The 17623-nt window shown below is 43.2% G+C and overlaps 2 protein-coding genes across 17 annotated transcripts in view; both read left to right on the top strand.

The window, feature by feature from the left end:
* The window catches only part of JAKMIP3 (Janus kinase and microtubule interacting protein 3), a 206058-nt gene extending 198995 nt beyond the window's left edge, over positions 1 to 7063 (top strand). For 10 of the 14 annotated variants that reach the window (XM_043983754.1, XM_043983751.1, XM_043983753.1 and 7 more), the window contains one exon: positions 4351 to 7063. In XM_043983754.1, coding sequence (XP_043839689.1) covers positions 4351 to 4614 — 264 coding nt within the window. In that variant the 3' untranslated portion in view covers positions 4615 to 7063. The remainder of the gene's footprint in view (positions 1 to 4350) is intronic. The other 4 variants (XM_043983762.1, XM_043983761.1, XM_043983756.1 and 1 more) reach the window with 2 other exon arrangements.
* Positions 7064 to 8429: 1366 nt separating this feature from the next.
* DPYSL4 (dihydropyrimidinase like 4) overlaps positions 8430 to 17623 on the top strand; it is a 64719-nt gene continuing 55525 nt past the window's right edge. The window contains exon 1 of one of the 3 annotated variants that reach the window (XM_043988044.1): positions 8430 to 8756. In XM_043988044.1, the coding sequence (XP_043843979.1) occupies positions 8445 to 8756 (312 nt within the window). In that variant the 5' untranslated portion in view covers positions 8430 to 8444. Of the gene's footprint in view, positions 8757 to 9787; positions 10073 to 11354; positions 11377 to 17623 lie in introns of those variants that run through there. The other 2 variants (XM_043988045.1, XM_043988046.1) reach the window with 2 other exon arrangements.

The raw sequence follows: 17623 nt of genomic DNA, 5'->3' as shown, positions 1-17623 counted from the left end.
GCAGAAGGCATCTAAGTCATATGAGATGAGGAAGAGGGAAGAAGATGGAACTTTTAGGGAATGGCTTCAATTTTTTGAGTGAAATATAAAGTAAAAGGCTCAGGTGAGGGAGTGAGAGGAGGGGAGCCATTGGGAAACTTGGAGAGTTCTGAAAAAGTTTCTCATTGCTACTGTGGAGAGTGAGATAGTGTCCTGATAAAGAGGCACAAAAGAGGCACTTGGTATCAATGAGTGTTCACAAATTTGTGGAGGACTTAGAATGGTTACATTATTTTCTCCACCTTTATTCAACAGCACATGTGTAGGATCAAAGGTGGCATAGTGTGGGAGTGATCCAAGGTTTAGGCTTGGTAGGATTCAATCAGTAATTTGATCAGGGGTCTAGGGACTCCAGAGAAGAGGATAATGTAGAATTGAACTAGTTCATCCGAGATTCAAGATAGAGAAAGAGGAGAGTGTGGCTAGTGCTGGAGAGATGGCCTAGGAAAGAATTGAAAGGTCAAAGTTTGGAGGTCACAGTGTAAATAAAGATTTGGGTTCAATAAGTGAATGCAGAGGGAGAAGTGGAAAACCAAAAGGATGTGATCATATAAGAGAATTTCAGAGTTCAGGAACATGGAGGTGGGTCATTTGTTATGATAAGATCAAAGGTATGACCGTCTTTGTGTGTGGTTGAAGTGGGATGGAGGAGTAGGTCATGGGAAGTGAATAGGTTGAGGAATTGTTAGAGTATTTGAGGGAGTGTCAATATGTATGTTGAAGGACCCCAGTAAGAGGACAGGAATTGAGGAGGAGAAAAAATTGTGAGGCGTGGTACCAAGCTTGTTGAAGAAGGAAGGGGAATGTCCTGTAGTTCTGTAGACAATAACTACAAGGATTGTGATTGGGTGAAAGATATATTCTTTGAGAAACTTGGATACAAATGTCTGAAAGGTAAACAGGTATATCATGGCTCTGTGTAGAGACAAAATTTCCTATCCCCTGGAGTTTTCTGATTGCACTGAGTTGCCTTCGGGGATAGTGATTTCCGATTTTCTGAGTGGCTTTCAAACAGAGGCTGGATATGTTCTTCTCACAGGCAGTGTAGAGGACATTCTTGAGTTAGATGGTCACTGCAGGCCCTTCCAGTTCATATTCTGGGAAGTGATAACACTTCCATTTTTAAAAAGTCTCCTAGAAGACATTTTATCCTGCTTAATCCAAGTGGATTAGAATTCCCTATAAAAACAATCACAATTGTTTTTATCACAATTACTTCCATCACTATTTCAACAGCTTTCTAGAGGTATACATAGCCAATTCTTCTTCAAATGGAAATTAGGGTGGGGGAGGAAAGAAGTTAGTTTTTCATTCATTGTGATTCCATTATTTAGCAATCTCTGAGCCTTATTTCTCCTCTACTCATTGGCTGGAGACAAACCCAATTCTTCATCATTATTCATTTTTCCCTACTATGGGAAGCTATGGAATGATTTCTGCATTACAAAGATTAACTTAGTAAAAAGTGAAAATTGAAGCCAAGGACAGCCTTTGAAGGCATTGAATTTGCTGTTGACACAATGATTTGTCAGCCAAAGTGTGTGTTAAATCTCTTGAAACAGCCACCATCATTTTTTAAAGGAGAGTAAAATGAGTCCTTTGTGATATCAGTTGATTTCCCCATGACACATGGTAGCTTTTGCCACTCATTCCTGGTTCCATGTTTCTTCCCAGAGGAGAGGGCCCATTTGTTGAGTCAGCTAGGAACAGCTTTATCCATTGACCATTCCCTTTCTGTCTTAGTTCTAGAAGAAGAACAATGTAAGATTGTACAAAAGGTCATTGGTATTTGGGGCAGGGAGTTGGATAGAGTTCTATATTTTGAAAAGTTGCCACTATATGAATGTGTCAACATCACAAGTATGGTATTATGCAAGCTGTCATGAGTCTCAGGATATGAGTTCTGTTAGCCAACCTAATATCCTGAAATTGTTTTGATTTGCATCTCTCTAATCAATAGTGAGTTAGAACATTTAAAATTATTTAGCATTTTATTTTATATTTCCCCAATTAATCACATGCAAAACAATTTTTCAACATCCATTTTTTAAATTTTGTGTTCCAAACTCTCTTGCTCTCTCTCTCCTCCCCAATTTAATATATGTGTAGTCATGTAAGACATATCCACACTTCTCAGGCTTTTTATGCTTCTTCTCTAGAGTCTTGTATTTGAAAGTCAGATTTTCTATTCAGCTCAGGTCTTTTCATCAAGAATGCCTGAAAGTCTTCTCTTTCCTTGAATTCCCATTTTTACCCTTGAAGGATTATACACAGTTTTGCTGGGTAGGTGATTCTTGATTGTAATCTCAGCTCCTTTGCCCTCTGGAATATCATATACCAAACCCTCTGATCCTTTAATATAGAAGCTGCTAAATCTTGTGTTATCCTGACTGTGACTTCACAATACTTGAAATGTTTCTTTCTGGCTGCTTGCAATATTTTCTCCTTAACCTGGGAGCTCTGGAATTTGGCTATAATATTCCCAGAAGTTTCCATTTTAGGATCTCTTTCAGGAGTTGACTGGTGGATTCTTTCCATTTCCATTTTACCTTTTCGTTCTAGGATATCAGGATAATTTTCCCTGATAATTTCTTAGAAGATGATTTCTAGCCTTTTTTTGATCATGGTTTTCAGGTAGTCCAGTACTTTTCAAATTATCTCTCCTGAATCTGTTTTCCAGGTCAATTGTTTTTCCAATGAGATATTTTACATTGCCTTCTATTTTTTTCATTTTTTTTGGTTTTGCTTTATTGTTTCTTGATTTCTCATAAAGTCATTAGCTTTCATTTGTTCAATCCTAATATTTAAGGATTTCTTCAGAGAGCTTTTGTAGCTCCTTCTCCATTTGGCCAGTTCTTCTTCTTCTTCTTCTTCTTCTTCTTCTTCTTCTTCTGTCTTTCTTCTTCTCTTCTTCTTCTTCTTCTTCTTCTTCAGCAATGAGGTTTAAGTGACTTTCCCACAGTCACATAGCTAGTAAGTGTCAAGTGTCTGAGGCTGGATTTGAACTCAGGGCCTCATAAATCCAGGGCCAGTGCTTTATCCACTACACCACCTAGCTGCCCTCAATTCAGCTTTTCAAGACATTCTCTTCCTCATTGGCTTTTTGTACTTCTTTTACCATTTGGCCTAGTCAGTTTTAAGGTGTTATTTTCTTTCAGTATTTTTTTGTGTCTCCTTTACCAATCTGTTGATTTTTTCCCATGATTTTCTTGCATCACTCTCATTTTCTCTTTCCATTTTTTCCTCTACCTCTCTTACTTTATTTTCAAAGTCCCTTTGAGCACTTCCATGGCCTGAAACCAATTAATATTTTCTTGGGAAGCTTTGGATGTAAGAGCTTTGACTTTGTATCTTCTTCTGAGGGTGTATTTTGATCTTCCTTGTCACCACAGAAACTTCCTAGGGCCAGTATTTTTCTGTTTGCTCATTTTCTCAGCCTATTTCTTGACTTTTAACTCTTTGTTAAAGTGGGGCACTGCTTCCAGGGCAAAGGGCACACTATCCCAAGCTTCAGTGGGTTTGTGCACATGTTTTCAGAGATACTTCTAGAAATTTGTAAATTTTTAGTTCTTCCAAGGTGGTATGATTTAAGGAGAGGTACCAGTGACTCTTTCAACTAATCTGTACTTTACTTACCTGTATGACCTTTGACAAGTTGCTTATCCTCTGTAAGCCTCAGTTTCTTCATTTGTAAGATCAATGTTGATCCAGGAGTCCAGCTAACTCTAAATCCTGTTATCCTGTGAGGAATTCAACATTGCACTTGTTTCATAATGACTTCTTTAGGCAAAACCCTAGGGTAGGCACTGAAAATCGTTCATCCTGTAATTGTTCTATCTCTAAGCTGGGTCTGGCTTATATGTACCTAAGCTACTGCCCCTCTTTAAAATGGACACTCTTTGAGGACAGGAACTGTTTTGTTGTGTACCTTTCTTTGTATTCCCAGCATAGAACCTGACACATGGTAAGCACTTGATACATTCTTGTTGACTGACTCCCTGACAGTCCTAAGGGCTCTTCCATTGCCTGCCTTAATAGACTCAGACAATGCAGCTGGACACAGGCTACTAATTAATTTTGATCATTGCATGGTCAGACTCTTTTTTACCCTGACTGTCTCCAAGACTTTCTGAGAAAATATTGCTGGAAATATTGGCCACTAATGTTCATTGTGAAGAATGAGAAATGAGTATTAAGACACAAGCCCCGCTGGCATTTTCACGAATCTCTTCCCATCCTGATAAGCATCAGGCAAGTTACATTTTATGCTAAAACATTTTACATTTTACATTTGTTTCAACTCTTTTTCAGAGCCAAACCAGCAAGTGGTTGCAGCCCCCTCCTTCCTGGTGTGGCTTCCATTCCAAGCCAGCTGTCACAATCTGTCTCCTGGGGATTTCTGCTGTCCTGCCCCACCCCACACCCAAACTTGGAGGAAACATTACATGTTGGAGATGGCTCCTTTTCCATATCTGCATCCTTCATCAGTTTGACAATGTAGGTCCCACTGTGATTTCTGTTTGTGGGATCTATTTTAATGAAGCCAGAAGACAGCACATGGATATTAAGCTTTAAAAAAATCATGTGGTAGTTGGAACATTTGGTATTTAGCATGCAATGGAGTGCAGATAATTTAGACTTTTGAATGGACTAAGAAAGAAAGGCAAACTGCATGAATAAGTGAGTTTTAAGTTGGGAAGTAGTGAAGGGAGGAGAAGATTGAATTGCCTGAAAGTGTTTGATGTGAAATGTATCAGTATTAGAGACAGTTTTCTGCTCATGGTGTGAAAATCCCCATGAATTGGATAGGATTGGAATTGTCCAGAGTTTGTATCTGAGGGAAGTTTACTGACCCCCACCTGCATTGAAAACTGAGGTATATCTTCTTTGATGGACACAGGATAATTACTGGGGAAATGTCCCATCAACAGGTCCATAGAGGAGAAGGGCCCATACCTTTTTGTTGCCATTCAACATCATTTATCCCCCATGACAAATTGCTCAGCACTGTGAGTACTTTCATAAGTGCTCTTTATGTCATAGTTTCATATTTCAAGCTTAAAATATCATTGAATCCTTAATGTTCCAGTAGGTTGGATTCCAGTGACTACATCAGCCTCTCACATTTGTTTTGCTTTGAGCTACAGTGAATGCTATTCCCTTTGAAGCTGAACTGCTCTGGAACTCTTGGATTGAAATTCAATGGAATGTACTATGCAGGAATTTCTAAATAGGCCTTAAATTAAATGCCCACTAGGCAGCCCTAGTTTTCTTCTAGGGGAGCCCTGGTGCTTCAGTGCTGCTATTTGCTGGCCCACTGTGGGTCTGTATGAGAGCATTTGGTGCCCCAACCAGTGTCAAGACATGTGTTTGAAGGGAGCTGAAGTACATTTCATTTTTCTTTACCTAGATTATGATTTCGCATGTTGTAGATATGTCTAAAATACTCCTTTCTCCTGCCCCATAAACTTCACCCCATAAACATAGCTTTTTTTAAAAATAAAAAAGTTAACTGTATAGGAAAGAAAAGCATGTAAATAAGTCTTGATACCTAAAAAAATGTCAATGTTTATATGTAAAAAGGTATGTATATAGAAAAGAAAAAAAAAGGCTGGTTGAATGTTTTCGAGAATAGCGCCCCAACCCAAAGGCTGAGAAGTGGCCAGTCTGGATCTCTTCTGAGGCCCAGCTGATCTATCACATACAGCCTCTTCTGTTGCTTGTTTCCCTGCTTTCAGTACATTCATTTTGATGTGAGGCCTCGGTCTTACTGATGGGTACATGCACCGTCTTTGAATCTTATCCTCCAAACATGAAGTTTTTCAGGGGAGGATTTCAGGCTAAATGAAGGTTCTTCATGGACCTTTTTTGAGCCTTGTAGTTCCAGGAACAACTCCAAAGCCTAAGTATTTCCAAATCACGGTGCATCTCCCCATCCTCGTTTTTACCCACTATTCAAAGACAAGAGGAGCTGGATCATTATTTCTCTTACCTTTCTGACTACATATTCACACATCTGAATTGATTACTAATATACTAAGTGCTTTCTTTGGGAACTTAAGGAACCCATTCAAATGCATTTCTTCTTAATAGAGCTCCTGAAGAAATGCTAAAGTCACCAGAGGTGTTTCATTAAGAAATATGAACTACACACTCACTATGATCATTATCCCCATGCTATGTTGAGAACACAAACAACAATATGTGTCTTCCTGAGTTTATCTAAACTAAGCCCCCTTAAATTGCCATGTCATTTGCTGATGACAGCGCATTTCAGATCTGTGCTCTAAGGGCCAAGCTGGTGAAGGCCTATGGTAGGATTTAAAGGACTCCCCAGTAATAGCTGTAGCCTTCAGTATGGCCCGAGTGCCTTACACAGCTTGTCAGCCTGGATCCTGGTACCTAGGAATCTGCCTGAGCCCCCCACCTTCCTCTCTCCTGTTTCCTCTCTTTCTCTCTCTCCTGTTCTCTTCTCTCTTTTCCCTCCTTCCTCCCTCTCTATCTCTCTCTCTTTCAATGTGGCAGTTTAAAAGCAAATGCAATTGTCATCATCATGGACATCTTAAGAATTAGCATATGTTTCAGCCCACATATGAATTGATTTAGTTTAAACTCAGGCAATCATAGTGTGAATACATGTATTAAATTATGGGTTTATTGACTACCTTTTTTTTACAAAAGCTTTATTGTACATTTATGCAGTATCTGAGTTCTCATGACAAATGTGCCATGACTTACTTGCATTTTCTCCGTTAATATCTTAATAACCCCATTCTACACATATAATTGTTTGTTTAGCGCTATGACTGTAATTTGCAGGTCTAAAAGAGAACTGGATGTTGATCAACTCCAAAATTTTACACATATTTTTGTATTGTGATTCATATGATATATATGAGAATTTCTATTCATTTGTAAAATAATAAATTATTGCAAACTTTTTAATAAAAAAAGTTTGAAACCTTTAAAATAGCAAAGAAGTTTCCCACCCCACTGCCTGGGAGGAAGGAGGATGGAATTTATCAATTTGATCAACCGTGATAACTCTGACTTCTGTATTTCAGTGATATGTCTTCTCTGAATAACAAAACCTCTTAAGTTTGCCAGGGAGATGATTTAGTTTTTCTCTAGATCACAAAGAGAAATGTGAAGATACAAGACCCACAGGTTCAATACTGAAACAGTTATAATACCCAGGAGAAATCACTATATGGCTGCTGTCAGCAGAAGGTGCCCACTCAGCATCTTCTCTGGTCGTGGATATGCCTATTAAATCCCTCTCTGAGAAAATATTCAACTATTTTTCCCGAAATGAAATATTTATCCTAATTAGGAAAGACAGTTCTCAATAAGTTTCCATTCCATAATGTAGCCAGACATGTGAGTATAGTGGTATTCTATTGAATAACAACATGTAAGGTCGGGGCAATGAGTTTGGTTTTCATTGTATGAAACAGAGAAGGTGAGGACCTGCCAGAGCCTGTAACGTCCAAAAGCCAAATCTGGTTTTCACCAGAGCCTGGGGTAGTGGAGCTGTGTGGCTACCTTAAATCTAAAGCATCATTTTAAAATTGCAATGGTGGTCCTCATTTCAAAGATCCAAGACAAACTTTTTATAATGCCCAGGATGATAATAAAAGATGGAATAATGTTATCATAAGCCATGATGTTATTACGACCACGATAAGATGCTTGGAAAATCAGCATTGCTAGGAGCGATCTCTGACACCAGGACTCAGACCCGGACCCTTATCCGGTGCCCCCCAAGCCTATTTTTTTTTTTGTGAGGCAATTGGAGTTAAGTGACTTGCCCAGGGTCACACAGCCAGTAAGTGTTAAATGTCTGAGACTGGATTTGAACTCAGGTACTCCTGACTTCAGGGCCGGTGCTCTATCCACTGTGCCACCTAGCTGCCCCCCCCCCAAGCCCATTTTTAATTTGAGTCTTGGTCATGTTCAGTCAGCAGATCCCATTTCATTTCCCAGATGTTACCCAGTGGAGTCAGGGGCATACAGTTCCTGGAGATGAGAAAGTGGAGTGGCTAGAGAAGGCTTGCCAAGGAGTTCTGAATATTCCGTTTCCCCAAACCTCCTAGCCACCACACGCTTATCTCTCCCCACAATCAAACAGAGCCGAGAAATCTTCAAGAAAAGTAAGTGACAGGAGAGGGTACCCTCCCCCTAGGTATCTGGGCGGGTCTCCTGGATTCCCAGGCTGGCCCGCCTGCGTTCAGCACCACAGATTCCCGGACAGCTCCACTGGCTTTCTGGTCTGCACTTCAAGACTGCAGAGACCTCTCTTAACTCGGGGCCAGGAATTGTGACAGTCCTCTACTCATTTCCTGGCCCTCTACGGGCGCAAAGCTTAAGGCTTGTCCAGGGAGACCTTCTCTGGAGGCCACCCCATGGCCGAGAGGCAAGAACCTCAGACCAGAAAGCCAGAACTGCCCGCCTGCTTCGCTTCCCTGGGCTCGGGCAGCAGCCCCAAAGCCAGGCACAAATTCGGCGGTATGTTCTGCAATGTGGCAGACGCTTTTGAAAACAAGACCCTGACCTTCGTCTCGACGAGTATCGCCAAGAGGAGCGGCCGCCTAAGTTCCAGCTCCACCCAGGCCAGCGAGACCTACAGCAGTACCCGCGAGACCACCGAAGAGGGCGCAGGGTCCTGGGAGCCCGGCCCCCAATCTGCCGCTGGGGTTCCTCCGAACCAGCCCCAGGTAGGGGGGCATTCCAACTAGCACCCACTCCCCTGACTTGAGGAAGGATTCCTTGGTGGAGGTATTGGGAATGGACCCAGTAAAGCCTTGAAGGCCGAGGCCAGGAGCTATGACTTGGCCCAGAGTGGGGATTGGGAAGAGAAGAGAACCAAGACGAGCAAGTTTGGGAGCCCCAGTAGATGGGGAGTGAGTGAACAAATGAATAAGTGCGTGAGAGAGGGAGGGAAGGAGGGAGGGAGGAAGAGAGGGCTTCGGATCAGGACGTCTTCAGTCTGATCCGCTGAGAGACGGAGTTGTTTGGGCGTTTGTCCAGTCCACATGTGTGTATATAACTATAGACAGGGAGAGAGAGAGATAGGAAGAGACAGATCTGGACCGAAAGAAAAGTCCAAGCCCTAGAAGCGAGAGGCCTGACATTGCCTTCTTCCAGGCAGCTCCGGCCTCACTTGGCTTTTAGGCTCCTACCCCTGAGCCCTAGACACAAGTGTCACCTCCTTGCAGAATCTCCGCGTCCCACCTGCCCATCTTTCCCACTTTCTTCCCCTAGTTCTGCTCCCGTAGAACCAGGCCAGCCTCTTGCCCTTTGCCCGAGGGCTCATTTAGCGGGAAGCCCAGATCTGGACGAGGGAAGTGGGACCGGAGACAGGCTGTCCTCCCTTTTCACCCCTCCATACTGGCCCAGCTTCCCCTACCCGACCCTAACCAAACTGGAGCCGCCTCAGGAACTGACAGCGGGACCCCACACTGACACGCAGCGACGGTCCGGCTGCGAGCCAGCTCAGAACGGGGTCATCACCCCTGGAGGAGGCGGGAGTTCAGGGGAAGGGGAAGGGGTGGCCGAGGGGAGATCTGGGGGCCTGGACTGGAGTGTGGTGGAGCTCCGCCCTCGGCTTTGCTCTCCAGAGCACAGCCCCCTCCAACCAAGGTGTCCCTAGCCCGGCGGCCGCTGCTGGCTTGAAAGGGGCGGGGCTAGAGGCGGGGTGGGGCCAGACACGGGGGCGGGGCCACACCCGAGGGCGGGGCCACTAGGCTTCAGAACAACAGTCTCTCCTGCCGCACACTTTGCGCGCGCGCACATACACGCACCCAGTGTTCCAAACCCCTTGGTGTCTGGGAACCCAGAGAGGCTCCCTTCATTTCCCTCCCCCAAAGTCTACCACTGACCCTCGCCCTTCCCCCAGCCCCAAGAACCCCCTGGCACGGCGCGAACCTAGACAGATACCCGGGCAGAACCGGGAAGTCGGCGGGGGCCCACGGGGGGTCTGCGGGGACTGAACATGTCGTACCAAGGCAAGAAGAGCATTCCCCGGATCATGGTGAGCGAGCGAGCGAGTGAGCATCACTAGCTCTCCGGCTCTTCAGCCTCGATCCATCCAGCCCTTCCTCTGTCCATCTCCAGCCCTCTTTGCATCCCTCCACCTGGGTTTCCCTCCATCCGTTCCTCTTTTATCCCTCCTCTCTGCATCCCTCAATCTCTGTGTCTTTCCCTCCAGCCCTCCCTCAATCCATTCCCTCCCTCTATCCTATTCCCGCATAGGCACTGGCAGCCTGAGGGTGGGGTGGGGGTGGGGACCTCCAGGGCGTCCCAGACCTGGGGTTTTGCTGCTTTCTCCCCTCCCCCATACACCTTCAGCGGGAACCTCAGTTTCCTACTCTGGCTTCGGGGCCCGTGAGCAGGAAAGAGGTGAGCACATTGTGCCCCGACTCCCTCCAGGGGTTCACAAACCATGGGGTGCACGTGGGAACCAATTACTAGCTCATCTGAGCCCACACTCCCTGGCAGTTGCCGATCGATTCCATTTCCTGCTGGTTTTCCTTGGGGCCGGAGGGGATGAGGGGATTCTGGGCCTGGGCCAGTGTAATCCGGGCGGTCCTTGAGCGTAGTTGGGACCTTGTGTTTCAGGGGAGCCTTCCCAGCCTGCGCTCTGCAAAGCTGGAGATTCCGTGTCCCACTGGGAGAAGGCGTCGCCATAGATTCCTCTGAGCTCAGGCCTTGTGAGTCCTGCTGCATCTTGGCTGTCCCCTCCTCGTCTCCCTCTGCTCTTCTCTTTTCTCTTGTCCAAGAAAGAGACGCCTTGGGATGGGGAGGGGGAGGAAGGTTGAAGGGGACCAGCCTGGAAGTCCAGCGATGAGGGGATTGGAGGGGTTGGCTCTGAGCCTGGAGATTTTGCCTTTGTTCGGTCTCTCTGATTCCGGAATCGGGCTAATTGATGAAGTAATCTTTGTAGCAGGAAGGTTGGGGTTCGAGCTGTTTATATTTACCATACCCCCCCCCCCCGTTTGAAATAACATTTGGAGAAACATTGGAGATTCCAGGAAAGCCCTTGTCTGCTTTCTTCCATATGTTCTGATTTTTCTTTGGAACCTGGCCATGGGTCCAATGAGAAAAGACCCCGGAAAGACAGCAGGAGGCGTTGGCGCCATGAGGGGCCCAGGCTTGGGGATTTCCTAAGCAAAGACAGTCGTAAATCCTGGAATGCCTTTGTTAAGTCAGGACTGGCCTGCCTAGGACATCATCCCTTAGATGCTGGCTTCTGGCTGTGCCGTTCCAAAGACTAGGTTTCCTGGGCTTTTATCTTCTTGAGCCGCTAGTATATGGATGTAGAGCCTTCTTAAAATGGTGAGTGTTCAAGGTCCAAGGATCCCAGAGCTTGCTCTGGAAGTTGTAGAAGAATATGGGGAAGCTGTTATTTTGGTATTCTGTAAGAAATGAGTGGGAGCTCGTGAAATACTTCTCTTCACGCAAGATTGAGCACAGATTTCAAATAATCAACAAAGAACTGGAAGTCTCATAAAGTCGTTGGACCGGGGCACCATCCACTCTAAGCTGCTTTGTTTTCTTATCTGTGAAGTGAGGGAGCAGGACTGGACAATCTTTCATGTTCCTTCTACCTTTAAATCAGTGATCCTTTTTACCCTTTTTTTACTCATCTAGGAATGATTATAGACACAGCATGTCAATAAAAAGGGGGGGGGGTCCCAATCTAGATAGAACAAATGCCTGAGAAGACCCAAATCACCTTTTGAAATTCAAAAAGGAAAAGGCTAACAGCCATGTCTAGAAAGTCAGAATTCCTGCAGATGACTTCTGGTCAAGGGCCTCCCTTCCACTGGTGTCCTTTATGGACAATGTCCTTTATGGACATTCTGGCTAAGTGGCAGCTTGTGACAGCACATATCCCTATTCCTTTGACCAAACTGAGACTTTGCTTTGGTCCAAGCTTTTCAAAGCAAAGGCCTCTCTGCTTTTCCATATGCATTCCTCCTCAGATGTATTCCAAAATGGTGCCTTCTATTGAGTGTGATCTACTCCAGTGAGGAAGAATCAAAACTTCTCCCTGAGCCTCCCCAGCTACTTCTCTCTTCCCTCAACCAATGATCAGGGTGGAATCAGACCAATAGCATCTAGTAATTGCAGGGGTGGGTGCCTCGAATGGGCTTGGATATCTCTTTGTTACATAGGCAATGGGAAGGCAGACAGCTCTCATCTGTCACCAAGAAACCTGGTGTGTTGTGACTGGATAGAATAGAGGGACTATGTGTGTTGGTCGAGGGGTAAGGGGCATCACTGAAAGATCTGTGACCTAAACTAAGCTTTAGAAAAAAACCAGTTGTATGTCTTTGGAGTTGAGCACTTAGAATCAGATTTAGAGGGAAAAGGCCCTTCAGGGGCCATCTTGTCCAACTTTGAGGAGCAAGGATATTAAGTCACTTCCCTGAGGTCACACAGATGATAAATATCAGAGATGGGATTTGAACCCAGATCTTCTGACTAGAGTCAGGGCTCAATTCCCTTGTAAAAACAAAATAATACAAAAATAAACATACAACTCCCCCACAAAAATCCTAACCTGACTGAGATTAGAGAGCCCTATGGAGTTACTCTTTGCCTTCTCCCAGCAAAGAGACATACAGATCACTAGCTCCAAGGACACTTCTGGAATTTTGTCTTACCTACATCTACTTCCAGAGGATCTATTTATCAGGTATGGATAAATGTATAAACAAATGAATGAAAACCCTACTATGTGCCAGCTACTAGGTGCTAGGTAGGTGCTGGAGGTACAAATGCAAAAGTAAGAACATTCTGGACTTGAAGAAGCTTCTATTTTACTATAAGGGTTTTTAACCCAGGATTCATGGACAGACTTCTGTGAGGATCCATGGCATTGGATGGGGAAAAATAAACCTTTATTTTTATCAGTCTTAGTTTCCTTTGTAATCTGATGTAATTTCTTTTATATTTAAAAATGTAATTCGGAGAAGTCTGGATCTTGCCATCTTCCCAAGGGGTTCATGACACCAACCAAGTTCCACCAGCAGGGGCCAGCAGTCTGCAGGGGAAGGTCATCCCTGACTGAGGCTATAACTTGTCCAGCTTCTTTGTATGTGACATTTCCCTCTGGTACTAAATCCATTAAGGATCAGAAATCCTGAGCAAAACCACCTGGCAGTCATCAAAAGAAAACAAAAGAGTGAAGGTTAACCTGTAGGACCATGTGAATCTGGGCCATTCCATCCATCTATCCATCCATCCATCCATCCATCCATCCATCCATCCATCCATCCATCCATCCATCCATCCATCCATCCATCCATCCATTCAACAAATGGTGATTGGATGCCTATCATGTGCAAGGCTCTGTCTGAAGCCTTCCATAGACAATGTTTCTCACTCCTCTCTCCCCTTCCCCACTCTGAAATCCTGAAGGGATGATTGGGCCTCTCTTGATTTCTTCATAAGAAAAAAGGATAATGATAACTACCCTGCCTATCAAACAATGAACAAGCATTCATATTGTGGTGGCTCTCAATATGTTTTATTTAAAATTTTCTTTTATAAGCATTTATTCTCTTACCTTTGACTCCCCTTCCATAGAACAAATTTGGAAAACCCTCCCAGTAACTGTGTGTAGGCCAGTCAAATAAATATCCTTCATTGTCATGCCCCAAGTGTGCAGGTCTCCTCCTCAGTGGGAGGGACATCCACATCCTGGCAGGAGGTGTTCGGTGGCCTGATTCATCTTCAGCCCTTTGCACTTCTGCTTTGCCATTACATTCATCAGAATTTGAGACTCAGAGTTTCAACAAGCCTTTTGAAGGCACCTGCTCTGGGTCATAGGTGTGGAGAATACAAACACAGAAGTGAAAAGTTGTTTCTTCAGTGTAGGATCGTACAACTTATCCCAGAGAGACAGTCCCTATTTGTGACAAAATTATGAGAGACATAGTTTCTGTGTAATTTAATAATTTTATTAATAAGAACAACAGGTTATTAAAAAAAAGGATTGTTGTTTGGCCATCTCTCTCAGACTAAAGACAATCATGGCAGCAGGCTTATATTTCATATACCCTTCCAAAAAGTAGGTGGTTCATGAAACAGCAATCAAATCTAATTGGTTAACATAATTGGAGGTGGGCTATCAGATCAACCATAGCTTTAGGCTGTTAGTTCAAAGAATGTATACCCTTTTCAGTTGTGGGGGGTGGGGCTGAATGACCCATGAACAGAGATCATCTCTACTCAGACCACCTTCAGCCTTCAGCTATCAGACAAATGAATCTATCTCCAACCATGCCTGAATAGAACACAGTGAGCTTCCACACCTTAAATTTTTTGCAAACCTGGAATGGGTCTGATCAAGATGAAGAGAATCAAAAGCAATATTATCAGGAAAGTCTTTCAGGAAAAACTGAAGGACTTTTGGAAGAAAGGGGGAAGCTCTGAATCTCCCGAAGATATTCATTATTAATGATCATTTCTCACATATGAAATCTCTCAAGGTCAGAGTAGGGAGTTGTTCCCACCCAAAGGGCTCTAACACTTGTCTCAAGCAGACCTGCATTCCAGTCTAACCCTGAAGAGAGGGGATCAAAGATTGTTTTCACATCCTCTCCAAATCATTGCCTCCCACCTAAATCAAGTATGCATATTATGGCTCATGCCTGGGTCTCCCTAAAATTGGGTCAATGGGCTCCTTTCTAGAAAAACACCCTTAGTGTACAAAGTAGCTTCTATTTTCATCCACCTTAAAAATGTTTAAGACCCAAAGGTGTATATTGCCAAAGTTTTAATACAGGAAACTAATTCTTTTCAATATTCTTGCTTTTGCTTCTTTTCTGGGAATTGGCCTTCACTTTGAGATGCTTATCTTCTTGTCCTCTGCCACGGTTTCAGGGATGGTGGGAGAGAAGTAATAAGTACGCACATAAGGAATTAGCCTTCTATGCTGTTAATTCATAACATTGTACCTTAGTAGGTACAATGGAGACACTTGTCAATTCTCTGCCTTTTGTACAAAATTTCTATTTTATGGGGGTTTTGAGGATTTGCGAGGCCTAGGGAAAATGTGTCATCCTCTGTTTTGTTGGGACCAAGAAATAGGGAAATGGAGAAAAGAGGAGAGATGGGTCTGGGCAGGAGAGATGATAAATTTGTTTCTACATGTTGAGTTTGAGATGTTTAAGGGATGTCTAGTTTGCAATGTCCAAATTAGCATGGAAATCCTTGAGTTGAATTCAGGGAAGAGACTGGGGCTGGATATATAAATCTTGGAGTCATCTGCATGGAGGTGATGTGCACATATGCAGGTGTATATGAATGAAGAAATCAATTATCTACCTATAGATAAAGCCAGGAGGTGGCTAGGGGGAGCCACAGTGCAGAGTGTTGGGCTTGGAGTCAATAAGACCTAAGGTCAAATTTGGTTTCAGATATGTGCAGGCTATTTGATTCTAGTCAAGTCAATTAACTTCTATCTGGCTCAGTTTCCTCATCTGTAAATGGTAATAATAACAACAGCACCTACCACCACTCCTTTCCTGGGTAGTTTTGAGGATAAAAATTATATATCTTTAAAGTACATTGAAAGCCTTAAAGTGTTATATAAATGCTATCATAATATTGATAATGATAATAATAGTTATTATTATTGTTATATACAAGTGTTTGGACTCACCTTGACCACCTGGGATTAAACAGTTGGTAATAGGCACTTTGTTCTCAAATTCTTTGGCTCATTAACCCCCCCCCCCCCCCGCCCCATACACACACACCTTATTTTCTGGAGAACACATTTCCTTATAACTTTAGTTATGATTCATGTCTGGGTTTTCCCCATAAAAGAGGGAGGCAAAATGTACTTGATGTTCAACATGGATCAGGTATGAGATAACCAATTTATTCCTACACACCAAAGAAGAAAGCTCACTATAAAAGACTCACAGTGCACATTAACAGAGTGACTTGAAAGATTTAGTAACTTAACTTACAACTACATTGACATCATTAACGTCATTCTAATAACTACTATTTATATAGCGCTTCCTGTTTGCCTGCCTTGGAATTAGGCTTAGGTCATCAGCCTTCCAACATTATGTTGAGAGGCTGATACTTAGACCTCATTTGAACATAAGGCTTTTGGCAAGAGTGCTAATTAGGCATTTCCCATTTCACTTCAGTTCTTCCAAACAATCCCACATACATGTCTTCTGGTAAAATGGCCAGGCTTGGGCTAATCCTCTTGTTGCTGGCCTTACTCTCCAACAACAGTTGAGTAGTTGCCAAGATCTCCTATCCTGCTACCATTAGGCTCCAATTCCACAGGACCTAGGAGCTCCAGACCTCTTTAAAAGTTGATGCCAAGACTGGATGTGAATTTTGGGAGATATACACATCGACCTAAGATGAAAAAAGAATAAAGCCTGAGGCATAAAAGGGAGCCAGGGCTGAGATGCAAGCTCACCTAGTAGAGTACCATGCCCTAGCTTCTACATGGGACATGGTCACCATAATGCTAAAATAGAGGAAAGCCAATTTTTCTTCCCTTCTCCCTGGAAGTCTTGGTATTACGTGATGCCACCTGGTGAGTTGAACAAGAAGAAACAGAGTCAATTTCTGGCTCTCATATTAATGAATGCAATACCCTGCCCCACTGTCACTGTCATGGGCTAGGGGAGGACCGCAGCATCAGAGTTTGCCACATTATGCTAAAATGACAAATCTTTTCAGCATTTGGTCACTAAATAGTTGGAAGCAGGCTCTGAAGTCCCCATGTGATAGACCAAAAATGAAAAAGAATTGCATCATACTCCATAGGATAGTCTTTGTTACAATAAGAATAGCACAATTCAAGTCCAATGCAAATATACAGTAGCTCTAAATAAAACACAAGTAAATCATAGACTATGAATACCATTCTAATGCAATAAATAATAAAATTATATAATTGAAACAATGCTACAACATATCTCAATATTCCCAAAGTAAAAAAATCAATGTGTCCAAGCCCAATGAGTGCCCCTGCCTTTGGTTTCCAGTTGAAATCAACAATATTCTCATCAGCTATGTACCAGACTCTATTAAGCCTAAATGCCCCATCCTAGGGATATAGAAAGAAAAAGAAAGAAAGGACAAAATAGGAGTAGCTGAAGCCCATAGTCCCTCCATGTTTTGCCAGTTAATGCCAGTTATCTCAAACCTGTACCACTGCTCCCATTAATCAGCACCAACTCCCTGAGTTCCAGCCCTCTGTTTCTCCAGCTATTACTCTAGGCTCCTTTCCAACTGTGAGCAACACAACTTCAAAATATTTCATAAATCCTAATGCAAAGGGTTTAGGAATATACAACACAGAAACATGTAACAATGAAAAACCTACGAACAATTAAAATTTTGAACATATAAGGAAAACTGTGCTGCCAATAATTAGTCTCATGAATACATGGCCAAGTTATACACATGGCTATGTAAACTTTCCCAATTTGAGAATTACATGATGGTCGCTTTCAAAAACTTCCAGAGAATTTAGCTATATTACATATGTCAAAGTGTTGTACCATGATCTATCAACTAAACTGATCAAATA

The sequence above is a fragment of the Dromiciops gliroides genome, chromosome 2 (genome assembly GCF_019393635.1).
Source record: "Dromiciops gliroides isolate mDroGli1 chromosome 2, mDroGli1.pri, whole genome shotgun sequence".
Taxonomy (NCBI): Eukaryota; Metazoa; Chordata; class Mammalia; order Microbiotheria; family Microbiotheriidae; genus Dromiciops; species Dromiciops gliroides.
Note: the sequence above shows the minus strand (reverse complement) of the source record. Positions and strands in the feature narration are given on the sequence as shown.